The sequence below is a fragment of the Biomphalaria glabrata genome, chromosome 16, assembly GCF_947242115.1.
Source record: "Biomphalaria glabrata chromosome 16, xgBioGlab47.1, whole genome shotgun sequence".
NCBI lineage: Eukaryota > Metazoa > Mollusca > Gastropoda > Planorbidae > Biomphalaria > Biomphalaria glabrata.
The window spans coordinates 1,935,154-1,954,090 of record NC_074726.1 but is presented as its reverse complement, the minus strand read 5'-3'; the positions used below and the strand labels follow the sequence as shown (position 1 = coordinate 1,954,090).

General features: G+C 38.8%; 1 protein-coding gene across 3 annotated transcripts in view; it reads left to right on the top strand.

The window, feature by feature from the left end:
- The window catches only part of LOC106072418 (uncharacterized), a 241,028-nt gene that overhangs the window by 105,258 nt on the left and 116,833 nt on the right, over window positions 1-18,937 (top strand). For all 3 annotated transcript variants that reach the window (XM_056013467.1, XM_056013469.1, XM_056013468.1), the window contains exon 2: window positions 12,671-12,805. In XM_056013467.1, the coding sequence (XP_055869442.1) occupies window positions 12,671-12,805 (135 nt within the window). The remainder of the gene's footprint in view (window positions 1-12,670; window positions 12,806-18,937) is intronic.

Genomic DNA, 18,937 nt, shown 5'->3' with positions numbered 1-18,937 from the left:
AACAACATGATAGTCTATTCAGCATAACGCTGGGATTTCAGCATATTTTCAACACATTTATGCAAATGTTGTTTTTTTTTTGTTCAATTTTTTTTTTCAATTTGTATTACCAAGAAATTTTCTGCTATACTGGCTACTTACTTTTTAAATATAACATTTACATATAAGTCGAATGTAATTTAAAACAACAATTAATAAGCAGTGTGGCATATTATACGCGTGAATTGCAATATTCAATATTAAAAAAAAAAAATTAACCAAAGGCCTTAGATGAAAGATTGGCCCTTTACCTTCACATATCCCTTAGTCTGTTTGACCGTTGGGGCACCACTTCGCCCCTTCTTGAGCCTCCTTCAATGGCAGGCCCGTCCATTCTTTTATGTTGTCTTCCCATCGCTTTCTCTGTCTGCCTCTTCTTTTTCCTGGTACTGTTCCCTGAAGAAAGGACCTTAACAAAACAATTGAATCAGTTAGACAACATTCAATAACATCAAATAGGCCAGATTCACATTGAACTATATCTTCAAAACTATCAGTTCAAATATGAACACTAACAGCGCAATACTAATATTTAAAAAAATATCTCCGTATCCTGCCGTTGGTCGAACTAACAAAACAACAGAATGGGCTTTCGACCCGCGCACTCTCTTATTTCTAGTTATTGATAGTCTGTAGTTCATAACTGCTGGTATTCTTTCCTGAGTCTACAACTTCGGGGGGTCGATTTTGAGTTTGTGTTTCCACACAAACTTTCTTTATAACCTTGTTGTTTGCTCTCTTGACTTGTCTGTATGTTCTTTCCTTTCTATCTTCGTATTTTTTAAAAAAAGAAAAAAGTTGAATTAAGATTTTTTATTAAAATAACTCGTATTCAACTTTTTGCTTTCTCTCTCCCTCCCTCTTTCATTTTATGTTCTCTTTATCTCCCTCTTTCTATCTTACCTCCCTCTTTCTATCTTACCTCCCTCTTTCTATCTTACCTCCCTCTTTCCATCTTACCTCCCTCTTTCTATCTTACCTCCCTCTTTCTATCTTACCTCCCTCTTTCTATCTTACCTCTCTCTTTCTATCTTACCTCCTTCTTTCTATCTTACCTCCCTCTTTCTATCTTACCTCCCTCTTTCTATCTTACCTTCCTCTTTCTATCTTACCTCTCTCTTTCTATCTTACCTCTCTCTTTCTATCTTACCTCTCTCTTTCTATCTTACCTCGCTCTTTCTATCTTACCTCGCTCTTTCTATCTTACCTCACTCATCTTACTCTCCACCCTCTCCTTTTGTTGCTCTCTCCCTCCCTCTTTCATTTTATGTTCTCTTTATCTCCCTCTTTCTATCTTACCTCCCTCTTTCTATCTTACCTCCCTCTTTCTATCTTACCTCACTCTTTCTATCTTACCTCTCTCTTTCTATCTTACCTCTCTCTTTCTATCTTACCTCACTTTCTATCTTACCTCACTTTCTATCTTACCTCCCTCTTTCTATCTTACCTCCCTCTTTCTATCTTACCTCACTCTTTCTATCTTACCTCTCGCTTTCTATCTTACCTCTCTCTTTCTATCTTACCTCTCTCTTTCTATCTTACCACACTCTTTCTATCTTACCTCTCTCTTTCCATCTTACCTCACTCTTTCCATCTTTACTCTCTCTTTCCATCTTACCTCTCTCTTTCTATCTTACCTCTCTCTTTCCATCTTACCTCCCTCTTTCCATCTTACCTCTCTCTTTCCATCTTACCTCACTCTTTCCATCTTTACTCTCTCTTTCCATCTTACCTCTCTCTTTCCATCTTACCTCCTCCCTCTTTCCATCTTACCTCTCTCTTTCCATCTTACCTCTCTCTTTCCATCTTACCTCTCTCTTTCCATCTTACCTATCTCTTTCCATCTTATCTCTCTCTTTCTATCTTATCTCCCTCTTTCTATCTTACCTCCCTCTTTCTATCTTCCCTCCCTCTTTCTATCTTCCCTCCCTCTTTCTATCTTAGCTCCCTCTTTCTATCTTACCTCTCTCTTTCTATCTTACCTCCCTCTTTCTATCTTCCCTCCCTCTTTCTATCTTCCCTCCCTCTTTCTATCTTAGCTCCCTCTTTCTATCTTACCTCTCTCTTTCTATCTTACCTCTCTCTTTCTATCTTACCTCACTCTTTCCATCTTACCTCTCTCTTTCCATCTTACCTCACTCTTTCCATCTTTACTCTCTCTTTCCATCTTACCTCTCTCTTTCCATCTTACCTCCTCCCTCTTTCCATCTTACCTCTCTCTTTCCATCTTACCTCTCTCTTTCCATCTTACCTCTCTCTTTCCATCTTACCTCTCTCTTTCCATCTTACCTCTCTCTTTCTATCTTACCTCCTCTCTCTTTCCATCTTACCTCTCTCTTTCCATCTTACCTCCTCCCTCTTTCCATCTTACCTCTCTCTTTCTATCTTACCTCCTCCCTCTTTCCATCTTACCTCCCTCTTTCTATCTTATCTCCCTCTTTCTATCTTACCTCTCTCTTTCTATCTTACCTCTCTCTTTCTATCTTACCTCACTCTTTCCATCTTACCTCTCTCTTTCCATCTTACCTTACTCTTTCCATCTTTACTCTCTCTTTCCATCTTACCTCTCTCTTTCCATCTTACCTCCTCCCTCTTTCCATCTTACCTCTCTCTTTCCATCTTACCTCTCTCTTTCCATCTTACCTCTCTCTTTCCATCTTACCTCTCTCTTTCTATCTTACCTCCTCTCTCTTTCCATCTTACCTCTCTCTTTCCATCTTACCTCCTCCCTCTTTCCATCTTACCTCTCTTTCTATCTTACCTCCTCCCTCTTTCCATCTTACCTCCCTCTTTCTATCTTATCTCCCTCTTTCTATCTTACCTCCCTCTTTCTATCTTCCCTCCCTCTTTCTATCTTCCCTCCCTCTTTCTATCTTAGCTCCCTCTTTCTATCTTCCCTCCCTCTTTCTATCTTAGCTCCCTCTTTCGAATTCAATGATGCAAGTCAAACGGCATTGTCTTCAGAATACCATTTTATATTATTACTAAAGTCTAGTACATTGGTTTCATTTAATCTCAAGTTAAATTTGTTCATATTATATTAAAAGTTATATATAAAATTGTTTACAGAGAAACTACTCCAGTTATTTCAAGTTTTATAAGTTCAGATATATAGCCTACGCCTAAAGCGGTTTAGTTGTCTACTAACAGTTTGGTGCTACAAGTCAACGACCGTCAACAACGGTTTCAGCAATTAGGTTTGACTAGAACCAACAGTAGAGCTGTACTTTTGTAGAACTGGTATGCCTAAATCATGGCCAGTTTCAGATGAAAGCCTTTAAAACCTAATGGTTTTTGATTGATTGATAACACTACATAATTAGCTTTGATTTATGGCTGATTTATCGCCTCTTTGTGAAACATTAACGCAAGTCGGTGCGTGCGTGTGTGTGTGTGTGCGACTGCCATAAAATGAGTGCTTGATTTCTTCAGATAATGTCGCTAGTGTTTGCAGACATTTGCAGTGGCGATACCCGCGCAGCAACAGCGACTACGCCGCCCCCTACAACACGTGTTGACGGCAACGCAGTTAGTTAAAAAAAAAAAAAAGCCTCTGAACTTGTGCATGAAGCAAGGGCAATCAATGGTACCGTAAACAGAACAACGGCTTTATTACGCCCCTTTACTTTCCCACATTTCCGTCTATTAATAAATGTAATGAAATCATTTGAATATTTAGAGCAGTGATTCCCAAAGTGGTCCATATAGACCCCCAGGGGTCTACGAAGACCTCCAAGGGGTCTACGAAAGTGAAAAAATAAATTGGGGGTCTATGAGATGTCCACGGGGGTCTACGACAATAGATTTCACCCAAGCAGGTCGTTACTTAATTTTCACATTCCATTCATGTTAATATTTCCTACACTAATATATGATTTGTACCCGAGTTAATCCTTTCAATATTTATCCTGCTATTCAAACAAATAATTGTTGTATTCAATTTCAATACTTATTTAAATAGCTTAATTTTGTCTACATGTAACTAATATTTAGAAAGAAAAAAAAGAAATGTAGACAGTACAGCATTCATTATTTAAAATTGGGATTCCTTCCTTGTCAAGCACACATTTGCCTAAGGGACCTTTTTATGACGATATGGATCTGCATCTGAGACAATGTCACCCTGACAAAAATTAAGATTTGAAAAACTTTTGAACACTCAAAGTTCAGAATAGACCCACAAAATCTCTGTTCGACATCATATAGAGAAGATGATGGTTTGTGAGAGTCTTACAAGATTTCTTTACTTATAGCAAAATACGGAAAACATCAAAGGTCAAACATTGATTCTACCAGCCGTTTTACACAAACCTACATCTGTTATTATTGAAAGAATTTCTTTAAGCGACTATACAGTTTAAGGTCGCTTTGGTGGCATGAGTTATAAAATTAAAAGCTTCTTATGTAAATCTTTGCAAAAGATAGAAATACAGTTTGGTCTGACAAGGTGTAGCGATGTGTGCTACAAACTGTCTAATGATCACCATTTTATCTCATCTCAACTATGCCTGTGGTCCTTTCTGAGCATAGGCCACCAACCAGCTTCCTCCAGGTATCTCGGTTCTTGGCGAATATCTTCAACTATTCCCACGTCTTGCCCATCTGCTTGGCATCTGCTTCCATATCGCGGTGCCATGGTAAAACTCGAGCAGCCTTCCATCAGTTGAAGAACACCTGGGGATCTAGGGAAATAAGCACCACCACTAAGATTAGGCTCTAACACCATTGTTAAGCCAATAGTTAAGCCAATACAACTTTATGGAGCAGAGACCTGGAGAACCACCATCACCACCATGAAAACAATCCAGGTATTCATCAATACCTGTCTGAGGAAGATTCTTATAATCCGCTGGCCAGACAAGATCTCGAATGAGGAACTGTGGCAAAAAACAAAGCAGCAGCCCGTTGAAGTAGATATCCTTCAGAGATGCTGGAGATGGATAGTTCACACCCTACGCAAGCCTGCATCAAGCATAACAAGGCAAGCCCTAACCTGGAACCCATAAGGAAAGAGGAAGAGGGGACGGCCCAGGAATACATGGCGCTAATAGTCACTGTCTCCTTATATTTCCTTAAGGTTGACCCACGAGACCTGGTTTAGGCTCCAGTTACTCGCCTTCGCCTCTTTCCTGTTAATGAAAACAGTTCCGCAGATTCAATATTTGAGCCAAACGTGAAAGATCAAGAAATACACGAAGAACTGCTCTTTTCGAAACCTTTTACAATGATACTTAAGGCATATTAATTAATTAATTAATATTTAATGTTGGAAAGACTACTTCATAGAACAACAAATTCGTATATGAAACATAATATCCTAAGTTGTGTAGTTTTAAATTACCTTTTCGCTCTTCAACTCATTACAGTTAGAAATTTGTTTTAAAAATGTTGATGAATTTGCAAAAATTTGCAAGTTGAGCAGGGGGTCTACCGAAAACCAGAAAACATGGCAAGGGGTCTACGAGACAAAAAAGTTTGGGAAACACTGATTTAGAGCTTCCAGCTTATAATTACCTAATTAGCACTCAGTAGTGTATGCACACTACATCTGGCTACATTTATGCTGAAGATTTATAACTTGATTTAGATCAATAATGTCAAGCATTAGTTTCCTACTTTCCTAGTTCTCTTATTGCAGACATGCAAAACATTTAAATGTGGAGGATTGCGCTACGCTTTGGCGCAACCTCTTTGAAATTAACCTACTTTTCCCCTAAACATTTTTTGAATTTTTTTTTGTTATATATTCCTTATTCTGTTGGACAGTTGGGGCACCACACAAGATTTGTCGACCCTCTTTCTCCGTTCCTCTCTGTCTTTTACCTTAGATCAGGGGGTTCTCAACCTGTGGGTCGCGACCCCTTTAGGGGTCGATTGACGATTTGCCAGGGGTCGCCTAAGACCATCGAAACTATGGATTGTTTTTGTCTATTCTTCTATTGCTGTATGTGTGTGTGTGGGGGGGGGGTCGCGTCAGAGTGGAGAGTTGTAAAAAGGGGTCGCCGAGCATAAAAGGTTGAGAACCGCTGCCTTAAATAGAACCTCCTTCAATGGCAGGCCCGTCCATTTTGACTATTCAATGAACTCAAATTGCGAACATATGAATAATGTGTGGTGTGACCCTGGGGCATGTCGTCTGGATGATTCCGGGGTCTCGACCCACACTTTTCAATGTTGGTTCTATGACAACAATTACACAACAAAGTTAACTCTTTCTCTCCGTAATTATTTACCACATTCTGTTGGAATCAACGCTGGTATCGTCAGTTAGGAGAGAAAGGGTTAAATTCCAAATCTAATGGAACAAAATTAACTAGTGCTCTTTACATAAAAAAAAAACAAACGTACAAATAATTGGGTAAGCATTTCTTATATAATATAGATGTTACTTCAAACAAGAAGATGATTACGTCCTACGCATATAAAACATTGATATAATGCAATGGACACACGCGACTTAAAAGGAAGCTCCGATGGTTTTGGCAATTCTTGATACGTGTTTTGATTTACAGAAAATTAATATGTTATTCTTTTTGCTTTATTTCCAATAGTAAGACTTGTCTTCGAGTCTGAAGATTATTGAGGAATGCAGTATTTCCAGTGGCTACGCAGCCCCAGCTGTGACCTACATATTTTCCCACAACCAGGCCAAGCATAACCTATGTCCGCCGGTGGTCAATTAAGATTTTCTTCTGGCTGATTTCTGTCCTCGGCAGCGGATGTTCTTTTGGTCTCAAATGTGTGTTATTTTCAATAATGACTTAGTAATTGATGTTTTTTTCTGACCTAATGTTTCATCGCTTCCAAAACGGTCAGATTTTTTACCGGGTTTCTATGTGACGTCACACTAACCTATTAATTTAATCTATTGACTTATTGTATAACCATACAATAAAAATGATCTCATAAAAGAAATAGAGCTTCGTCTATGCAGTTAGATCTGAATCTTGAAAGCAAAGAAACAAATGACGTTTTAAGAGACAATAAGAGTAGATCTACATGCTTGACTAACCACGACAGTGTGTATTTTGTCGCCTGACCACTCAACACACAACAAGCACTATCGCTTGGTTGTCTTGTCATGACCGACTACACGTAGTCTAAGCTAGCATTACACTGTCCAGTTTTGTTTGAATCAGTCAGACACACGATATCTAATTACTTTTTGGGACAAGAAGGGGTGTAGATGTTACATTTTTCTTTTTCGAGTTGGTTAACTAAATGCATATATATATATATATATATGCTTTTTTTGTGACACATACGCTGGTACAACGTACCGGCACCTTTTTCAATGTGAGAAAAAAATAATTTTCTTGTATTTTAACTCTTATTATTAATGTATTAGTAGTTAAAAGTTCGCCACTCTATCACTAAGTACCGGCACGTATTTTTTTTTTTTTTTTTACAAAAAGCACTGTATATATTTATATACATTGTATAGCGATGGGCTAGGTCGTCACTAAGCCTAACAGAAACTGTAAAAATGAAGCGATAAGATTGGTTAGATGTAGATTCGCTTTCAGTATTGTTGAGGGAAGTGACGCATGACAAACTTAAAAACAAAATCTCAAAGAACCAATTTTTTTTTATTTTATATGTCAATAATTTGCTGTCTATAATTTATTAAATAATTTTTTTTTTCTAAAAAAATAAAAAACAAACAAACTGTTAAATGTTTACTATTACAGCTTTTTACACATAATTCAAATATGTCAATAACTCACATTTCAAAAACCATCGGAGTTTCCCTTCATTTCACGCCAAATGAACATCGCGCCAAAACGGCTGCGCCAAAACGTCCTGCTTCGACTATAAGTACAGTCCATAGACATAAATAAATATAGACTGGAAGTAGGAAGTTATTTTTATTTGGGGGAAGTCAATATGTTTTATGTACTATATCTATGTGAAAAAAAAATGGCGGCGATTGAGCTATAAATTCTAGGACTAACATTTCAGCCAATATATACCTTTGATCTTTAGCTTTGAAAAGTGCAAAACTGCCATATTCCCAATATTTTGTCTTTGTTTTACAATCATAGACATAGGCAAATATATATAGGTTTGTGATGTGGATCTACAAACTTATCTTTTCCCAAATATTTCCGATAATAATTTGTTCTTTATCGTCCAGTCTATATATATATATGTCTATGGTACAGTCTTTAAGCGCATAGCACACGACCAATACACCGTTTGATTCATTTAATATCTTATTTTACTAGTTTCACCCTAAAAAAGAGTATCGGTAAGCTGCCATGTCCAGTGCAGCTAAAAGTTTCGTAAGAGGCTGCCCAAGTCATAGCTTGGCTCCATTCAAAAATATGTTCGAGTTTGTAATAAATAATAATGATTTAAGGTGTAATATTTCACTGCCTTAAACAGACTTAGGGCGTCCCGTGACGTTATAAGCGCCTAAGGCGGCATTCTCTTTCTCCACATAGTTCCGTCATAGACGACTTCCACAGCCGCTTCCCAGTTGGCTATCACAGATTTTTAGGCGACACCATGCTAGACATTTTGGCGTTCTCTTCTGTGTCCATGTTATGAATTGACTTTGACAAACTCTTTATTTTATATGATGAACCATATAGGTATAAGACTCAGGACTGCTTGGTTGATAAGGTCAAGGACTCTCTTCTCAAACAAACAACATTCACTCAAATAGAGCAGACGCAGCAGACACGGCGGTTCTTTAAGGGACTACACGCAGACGTCTTCATCATTTTCTGCGCTCTCTAGTCCAGGAGTAGCGCTGATCCGAACATATTTGAAGCTGACATACAATACTTTTGACTTGGGGCCTTATCAATTCAATATCCGGCCTTGTCTGTTGATTCCAATCAGCTTTCATGGTTGCGCAGACTATATTTAATGGGTTTATTTTTAATGTCGTTTCGTGTCTGTCATAATCCCATGGGAACACAAAATCATTTGTTCTCATGGTCTTTCTTTCTACTCAGAATCGATTTTATAGACATAGGCGTAGAGCAAATGGAGGCGAGTGAGGTGGGGGGGGGGAGGTGATTATTTTAGCTTAAAGTCTGGAACATCGTGTCATCGATGGTATTAACCCTCTTCCAGCTAACAGGGGCGTTTATTTTTTTTTCTTCCATCACATCAACAGCTTGCTGGAACATGCACTTAAAGTAAAGACATTATCGACCGCCCCTTCAGCAGTCAGCCGACTTGTCCCTTGAGGGAAGGGTGAGAAATTCTCCCCTCCCCCCCCCCCACCCCCCCATCCCAGCCAGTGCACGACTCAACACAGGGTGTAAAGTCACCCTTTAATGTTGCGTCAGATTTTGATCGGCTATCGTCTGCAAAACTTTTGGCGGGAAACAATAATCGCGCTTGATTTAGTGCCAGTTTGTAAGCATGCAACAAAAATCCTGGACATTTTTGCCCTTTAAATGTATTTCAAATTTCAGGACCATTGACAAGTCAGATCAAATGGAGCGGCAATGCTTGTAGATTGCCAAATGTAAATGCTAAAATCAACTTAACACATAATTGTTGATATTAATTGTTGACATTAATTGTTCATGATCGATTAAAAGGTTCTAATTTTACTGTTTTACAAATTAATTTCGGTTGCTGGCTTATAGCTCAGAGCAGCTAGTATGTAATGGTTTCTGAATGCAATAAAACTTAAAACACTTTTTTTAAACACAAGAATGAATATACCTTTTATTAACAGATATACACAAACTTTCAAATTAAATCTAATCTATATATATAATTCTCTTCTTCCCTCAAGAGTTTAAACAAGAAGTAAAGGAAAGATCACTCTCTTATTTCTGCGGATAGTCCACGAGAAAACACAAAAATGAATATACCTTTTATTAACAGATGTACACAAACTTTCAACATAAATATAATAATAATAATAAGGCTTGTCTTCGAGTCCGAGGATTAATGAGGAGTGCTACTTCAGTCTAGATCAGGGGTTCTCAACCTTTGGGTCGCGACCCCCTTGAGGGGTCGATTGATGATTTGCCAGGGGTGGCCTAAGACCATCTAAAAAATAGATTGTTTTGTGTCCATTCTTCTATTGCTGTATGTGCGTGTGTGTGTGGGGGGGGGGTCGCGGCAGAGTGGGGGATTGTAAAAAGGGGTCGCCGAGCATAAAAGGTTGAGAACCGCTGGTCTAGATGAATGTAGAAAAACGAAATGAACAGTAATATCTTGAACAATTGAAATTAAATACAACTCAGGTTATATTAACCTCTATCTGCCACCCGTCTCTCGCTTCCCACCTCACACACACACACACACTTCAATTTTCATTGCCATATTTAGAACCTTTACTGCTATGGACTTTGTCGTAGTTACATCAGAATCTATACAAACAAATGATCCGCCTTAATTATACTCATGGTTACATCAGAATACACACACACAGACATACACACACATTCCAGAGCATCCTAGACAGACCGAATTACGTAAAAATTTTCACTTGAGAAAGGAGAGAGACTGGAAAACAGCAACTTTGACAACTAAGCGTATCATGAATTAATCTTATCTTGAACAAAACTTAATATGAACAAAACTTATAATGAACAAAACATACCATGAACAAATCTTAACATGAACAAAACTTATCATGAACAAAACTTAACATGAACAAAACTTATGAACAAATCTTAACATGAACAAAACTTATCATGAACAAAACTTATCATGAACAAAACTTATGAACAAATCTTAACATGAACAAAACTTATCATGAACAAAACTTATCATGAACAAAACTTATGAACAAATCTTATCATGAACAAATCTTAACATGAATGGCATTTCGATTCCGAAGATTGATGATAAGTGCAATGTTTCACTTGACTACTCAGACCCAGCCGTGACCTACATAGTTTCCCCACAACCAATGCAAACAAAACCGTTGTCCAGTGGGGGTCAATTAAAGTTTTCTTAACGTCTTCTGCGGCTGTGTTTTACAATGTCTCGAGACTATATAACTTCTGTATTATATAAGATAAGATAAGATATGCCTCCTTCTGTCTGCAAAGACAATTAATGTGCCCCGATGAGCTACTGGTGTCTGCTTCTCCTTGACCCGGGGCAGAATCTGCTTTGACTGACAAACTCCGATTCTTTAGCAGCAAACATGGCCACAGTTCATGCATGTGAATACGTCTGTTTCAAAACTAGCGGATAGGGCAGCTTTCTATTTCATTCTCTTGTCTAAGGTTGCCTTAGTCATTATGCGTACCAGTACGCACAGTCTGTCGCCATTTTCTGGGATCTCGGACAATGTCTTCCAACATACTTTCAGTTCTATCTGTAGTCCTGATATCCCATTGCAGACATGTGACTGTAGGTTGATATTGAGCCTTCTTTGACAAGCTTTGTATAAAAGATGTCTTTGGGAATTCTTCCATTTGGCGTAGTTCAAACGTTACCTGTTCATGATTATACTAAATTTTAATGACTTCAAACGTGACTAATAATGAGTAGTATTAACACTGCAAAAAGAAAATTTAGTTAGTTTTGTCATCATAAGATGTAGTTCCATTCGTGAATGTGGTGGTCTAGGAATATAGCGCTTGATGTCAAAACTAACGGGTAAGAGCTCGAATCGTGGTGAAGTCTGGGATGTACAACTTTTGGGTTCCTATGAAATCCTCAAGTCCGCCCACCTCACCTGATATTAGTTGGAGAAAGTAAAGGCGATAGGCCTTTGTGCTGACCACATGAAATCCTCGTGAACCCTAGGCCTTAGAAACAGTTTTACGTAAAATGTGTTTCATATTGAATGTATACCCTTTTTTTTTATCTCTACACATGTGAATTTGTATTGATAAGAATTATGCTAAAATCCGATAGCAAATAAATAAATAAATCCCTAATTCTTACTATTTAAATATCGATCCATTGTCCATTTCAATGAAAGTCTAATACAGCATGCTCTTGTATAAATACAGCCAACCCAAACCGTTAATGTGTTTTTATAATTATAATGCCTATTAATAACTTTTTGAAAATCCACCGTCTGTGGAATTCCAAGAGGGATAATTTCCAATCAGTTATTTGTGTCCAGTGCGGAGTTCCGTTTCCTCAGCTGCGTGTCTTAATGAGTCATATGTTGATTATTTCCCGTTCATTTGTTTAAAGTTTACTAGCACATGCCCGTCACTTTCGTTGTAATTACGGTCTCCGCCCAACCAAGAGGAACGGGTTGTTTGAATCATTGACATGCTCAACTAGATGGAGAAGTGATTACCCGAAAGTCTGAATTTATGAATTATCTTCCATGAGAAGGAACGTCTGTGGTGTATAAGATAATTTATAAGAACCCAATATAAAATACTCAGAAATTAAAGATAAAGGCACAATTCTTAGTCCTGATGCTAGGACCAATTCGTAAAAGTGCTTCTTCTTCCCTCGTGCGATTAAGGCATGGGACGGGTTGCCTCAGTCAGCCATGAAACCTATGACTTAGCAATAATCTCTTAATTAACATGCACTACTGATTTAACACATGGATTCGTGTAGGACGTAATTATCTTCTCTTTTGAAGGGACGTCTTTTATTTGATAAGAGAAATTATAAATAAATAAGACATTTAAAATCATGATAATGTTTTTTTTTCCTTTCTCTTCTTTAGGATGGAGGCTCGGACAAAAGAAAATTGGAGGAACTAAAGAAACTCCTTGCCGAGGAGAGGCATTATTCTAAAAATACCATCGGGAAGTTACAGAAAGAGATACAACGACTCAAGCGGGATAACTCTAAAACGCCGGTAAGTAATAAACGTATTGTCGTTCTTGTAATAGACTAAAACAACACGGGCTTTTAATGATTTTATTAGTCTCTATTTCTGTTCTTTACTCCAGCCACTTGTTCTCTAAACTGACTTCCATTTACACACAGTCCCTGACACACTGCTGTTCACTCAAGCATGTACACTCAAGGTCCACTGGTCATTTCATACACAGGCACACACACTGCACTACCATCCACGCAAAACACATACACTTACTATCACATCTCCCTCCTTGAAAGTTTTGAGATATTAATTGACTATACAATTTTGATCTCTTTACCGTTTCAACAATCACACATTAATTCTTTCAAAATCCATATCATATAGCTACATTCGAGTACATTATTATATAGATTCATTTGAAAATCTTATCGTATAGATTATTCGCATATATCATCATATGGATTCATTCGAATACCTTATCACAGCGATTTATTAAAGCACGTTATATGATTGGTTTCACAAGGTGTGTTTTAAAATGTGTTTTGTTTTGTTGTAACATCCGCTGCCACACTTTGTCGTAACATGACTCGTCACAATGTCGAAATATTTCATAAAACTTTTGAAATTTGTCAATTACAGTTATGACTGGTGTGTGTGTGTGTGTGTTGTTTTTTTTAAAGTACTCACAGGAAGTTGTGTTTGATGACTCATTGAGAGTTTGTCATAAATTCAAAGTGGACTAAAAATACACGCGCCCGATTTCGATTCCCCAACATTATGCCTTTGGAATGTCTTTTTTTTTTGCTTTATATTCAAAACCTTATTTACTTCATTTGTGACGACAGGAAGGCAAATATAAATCGTTTGCATGGAGTCATGACTTTCATGCGGAACAGACAATGCTGTACACATTTTAAACAAATCTTACTTCAATGAGGGATTGGAACCCAAATCTTTTCACTCACATCTTCTACTTTGATTTTCTTTTGTTTATTAAAATTAAGTCGTCTGCATTAGCAAATGACGATATCATTTTAATCGTAGGATAATACAAAAAAATGTTTCATTCCATTAGTATCGTAAGTCCTCTTCCGATAATAAGTTTTTATTAATAGTCCTCTTAAGTGTGTGTGTGTGTGTGTGTGTGTGTGTACTTGTTATTACAATTCCCCCGTATGTTTCCAATCCACTTTCTCGTCATTTCTTCCTTTCTCCCTTTCTCTCTCCTCTTTTCTTTCTTTGTTTCTTCCTTTTTCTTGCTTTCTACTTTTCACTCTCTTTTCTCTTTTTCTCATTCTTTCTTTTTCATTCTTCTTTTCTCTTTTTACTTCCTTTCTCTACTTTTTTCTCTCTTTCTGTCCTTCGCTCTCTTTTTTTTGCCTTTCTTTCTCTCCTTCATTCATTCTCTTTATTTCTTCCAACTTTTTCGCCTTTCCTAACGGCTTCGTAACATTTTCATTTAAAAAGACATTTACTTGCCAGCATGCGGGGAGATTCGCGACTGATGGAGGCATCTCCTGCGCGGTCACGCACGCACACAAACACACACACAAACGATCAACTCGTTCCAACATATGTAACGACTCCAGAAAGTTGGATGTTGACAAGACCCACTGTCCGCTTGTGCCAGACTTTCTCAGCGTGCCAAAAATTTCCCGGGCTATTTTCAGAACTTAATTCGTATTCATAGTCCCGTTCCCTGTGTTTGATGCTATCTCCGTCGTTAAGAGAGATCGCTGCGAGCGTGTAGGGCGTTGGGGAATACAGCATAAAGAGGTCCGTGGTTTGATTTCGGGCCCTGTGATGCTTCGTGTTTGGAGGGGGGCCCTCCAGAGATTTCGGTCCCTTGTTTTAAATATCCTTGCACGCCATCAACTAAACGTATTGCCAAAAGTAATATAAATTTGAAAAGGCGTGCGTGGTGACCGAGTGGTAAAAGTGATTGGCTGCCGAACCTGAGGTCCTGGTTCGAATCTCGGGGAAGGCTGGGATTTTGATTTCGGGATTTGTAGGGTGCTCTTGAGTCCACCCAACTCTAATGGGTACCTGACTTAAGCTGGGGAAAGTAAAGGCGCTTGGTTGTCGTACTGGCCACAGGACACCTTGCTCGTTAACCGTTGGCAAAATATAATCTTAACATCATCTGCTTAATAGATCACAAGACCTGAAAGGGGTAACTCCTATGTCCAACTGTGGTATACGTTAGATCCTAGAAGTCTCAGTTTAAAAAAAAAATAATTAAATATACATCTTTGAAGTTTCTATGAATGCCAAGCAGTGTTTACTTACCAGATGGATCACAAAAAAACGTTGCGTAAGTACGCCAATGACTATATCACTGGGACTGTTTACAAAACTATAAAGGAATAAGTACAACACACACACACACGACACACACATACACACACATATACACACACTGCTGTGTAATACACACACAGACTATCGTGTATAGATACACACATTCTTGATGACCCTAGAAAACTCACCAAATAATGTGGTTCAAACAAAGCATTCCGTCTTTCTTTTGCTATGTCTCCAGGGACTACAGAGTATTCTGAAGTAGACGCAAAATATGTGTTAGTAATAAAATGTTTTATATATCGATGTTTTCTTGTAAAGGCGGCGCTACAAAGGGGGGGGGGGATACATATGAATGTGTTTGAAAACAAATGAATGCTGTTGCCTGAACTATTGAAGGCAGAAGGATTATACAAATTGAAAAGATATTTAAAAGATATTAAAAAGGTGAAAGATAACTAGAATACATTAAAAATAATGATAGACCTTCTACACCGTTGAAAAAGAAGAAAAAAAACAACTATAGGTCCGTACACACGCGCGCGCACACACAATTTACATGGATAAGGACACACACACACGCGCGCGCACACACGCACGCACGCACGTTTTACGTTGTCCTTTTGTTCTTGATTATGGCTCGTATTTCATGCATGCCAAGTTTGAAGGCCATGCAAAACTATATTCCGAACACACACGATCAGCGCTCACCCCTGGGGCTGTTCAAAATTTCCCCCCCTTCCTTCATGTTCTCTCTGTTAGATGTGTCCTGCTTAGTTTTAGCAAGGTCCTTCCTCTGTCCTCTTTTTGTCCTGGCACATGCAACGCGTTGACGGTGGTTCAAATCCCTTGAGCCGAGACTGATGAAAAGGGGCAGGCTGGAAAATTAAAGAAGTGACAGAAGAATTGCGTGCTTCCAAACGCGGTGCAGGGATAGAATGATATGGGGAAAGAACTAGAGGATACTATAAGAGAGAGAGAGAGAGAGAGAAGAAAGAAGAGAGAGGTAGAATAAACAAGAGAGAGAGAGAACTTAAACGTGAGTCAACAGACAATCAGTTAAAAGAATATAAAAGGAAGAGGACAGTGGTAAACGAGAATGGACTCTCGTGATCTGCTTAATTTGACTGACACCCTCTCCAGAGATGATTAGGAGATACCAGGCCAGATAAAAAAAAACTAGAAGGGGGGGGGGGAGATATTTATCCACTTACTCTTATTTCCTTCTCCTCCCCTCCCGTTTTGGTCTCCCTCCCCAGGAAATAACGACATTCAATATGGGGGAGAGCCTCCTTGGATCTTATTGGTAGTGTGATCTATAGGGCGCCCCAGAAATATTTATTTCCCCTTGCTTGCTGTTACTTGATAATCGTCTTTATTAGTATCATTGTGCGTGTGTGCTTAAAGTCAAGGTTCAAGGTCAGGTTAATGCAAAGTTCAAGGCAGAAGCATTTCCGCTCTGAGGCTGTATGTTTAACAAGCAATTACTTCTTTATTTTCTTTCTTAAAAAACAAAACAAAAAAAAAACTCGATGTCTGGTTCTACAAATTAAATATTTACATTGCACAATCAAACAAGAAATGAATCTCTGATAGAAGATCACTGCATTTCGGCATTCTGATGCCATTGCATCAAATCAAAATAGATTGTTTGGCTTCAAAATGATTTATGAGTACACACTAATTTAAACCTTTATACTAGAAGACGATGGAATTTTTTTTAAAGGGGGCCCCCAATGTAGGCGAAGCTCATCTAAAGAAAGTCATCGCGGAATCAGAACACTTTTCCGATTTTTTTTTTGTCGGGACAGAAAGTAAGAGACAAACAACGTAAACACAATAACGACAAATTCGAATTGGAAACACAGAGAGAGAAAGAACAAAACTAGAACTTTTGTAGATGTGTGTACAATGTTTTACATGTTTCGGATATTCCTTCAGAGTTGAAGATATTTTACTTCCTAGTCCAAGCCTCCCGCAGGACGACGGGGGATGGGAGCGGGCAGGGCTTGAACCCGGGACCATCGATAAATCTGAACGACAGTCCAGCGCGCAAACCGCACGACCAGGCCGCCATCACACTAAAGATTAGATAACTTTGAATCCGCTTTTTGTTTACATTTTAATTCCATTTTGCAGTGCTAAAAATAAGCATACATATGATCATATGGTTTTGAAAATGTATCTTTCCGTATAGTTACATCGCATACAGTGGGAAAAAAAGCTTGTTAGTTATGAATTGGCTTTCATTTTATCAAAATCTTCAATTAACTCTTTCTCTCCTAACTGACGATACCAGCGTTGATTCCACCAGAATGTGATAAATAATTACGGAGAAAAAGAGTTAAATATCCCCTGTTTTCCTTATTCATTTTAATCAATGGAACTATTCTCTTTTCAACCTAGCAGATGGGGTTTAAAACCCAGAAAGTAATGCACTTCGTTAGAGAACTTTTTTTTTTGTTTTTGTTTTGGCTTCTTCTTAAAGTTTCATAACAAAATCATAGAAACTGGGTCGTTAATGTGGAGGCGGGATAAAGTACAAAGCTTTAGAACTAGTTCGAATCTTGGTCAAGATTTTTACATTTTTCTTCGGAATTTTTCTAAATACCCCCCGAGGCCATTCAGAGTCGATGTGGACAAGACTAGACTAAGTGGACTATACCAGCCTCTATGTGGACTAGACAAGCCTCTATGTGGACTAGACCAGCCTCTATGTGGACTAGACAAGCCTCTATGTGGACTAGACAAGCCTCTATGTGGACTAGACAAGCCTCTATGTGGACTAGCTATGTGGACTAGACAAGCCTCTATGTGGACTAGACAAGCCTCTAAGTCAGGGGTTCTCAACCTGTGGGTCGCGACCCACTTAAGGGTCGATTGACGATTTGCCAGGGGTCGCCTAAGACCATCGAAAATATGGATTGTTTTTTGTCTATTCTTCTATTGCTGTGTGGATGGGGGTCGCCGCAGAGTGAGGATTGTAAAAAAGGGTCGCCGAGCTTAAAAGGTTGAGAACCGCTGCTCTAAGTGGACTAGACAAGCCTCTATGTGGAGTAGACAAGCCTCTATGTGGACTAGACAAGCCTCTATGTGGAGTAGACAAGCCTCTATGTGGACTAGACAAGCCTCTATGTGGACTAGACAAGCCTCTATGTGGACTAGACAAGCCTCTATGTGGACTAGACAAGCCTCTATGTGGACTAGACAAGCCTCTATGTGGACTAGACAAGCCTATATGACTATGTAAACTATAAACTTCTTTAGAAAAGAAAGACAGCGTGAAAAGGAGGGGGGGGTTCATTTGTTGTAGTTTTTAACAGTTTGAGAACCCAACGTATCCCGATTTGAATACCGGTACCTCCATCGGGTTGCTAACCCAAAACTTTCAAATAGGCAATCAAGCGTTTTTTTTTTTTAAACTACTCGGCCACTCTGCCGCAATAATCGCCTTAACCATGACAGCGATGGTGTGAGTCTCATCTGACAGTCTGTTTATAGCGAGACGTCTTGTGCGTGAGTCGTTAGTACTCACTGTTGACTTAATCCCCCCAACATGGACATCTGATACCGTGATGTCTGTAGGGATAAAGAGGGTTGGCGTTGGCCTGTTGGCGCCCCCCCCCCCCGGGAGATCGTCAGCGTGGCGTTGAATTGACTATTCTCAATGACGGGGGAGGGCAGGGCGTCTTCGGAGCTGGTTAGAGCTCCCTCGTCATTGATACCCATAATTCCTTCATCTCGTCTGCTGGTATAGTTCATGCCAAGCCCTAGTGGGCGGGTAAACAGAACAACAGAACAATAGTCTTGATAGGGTGTCACTTCCGTGATAGTATATCATAATGTGCACAAGTTCTGTCACCA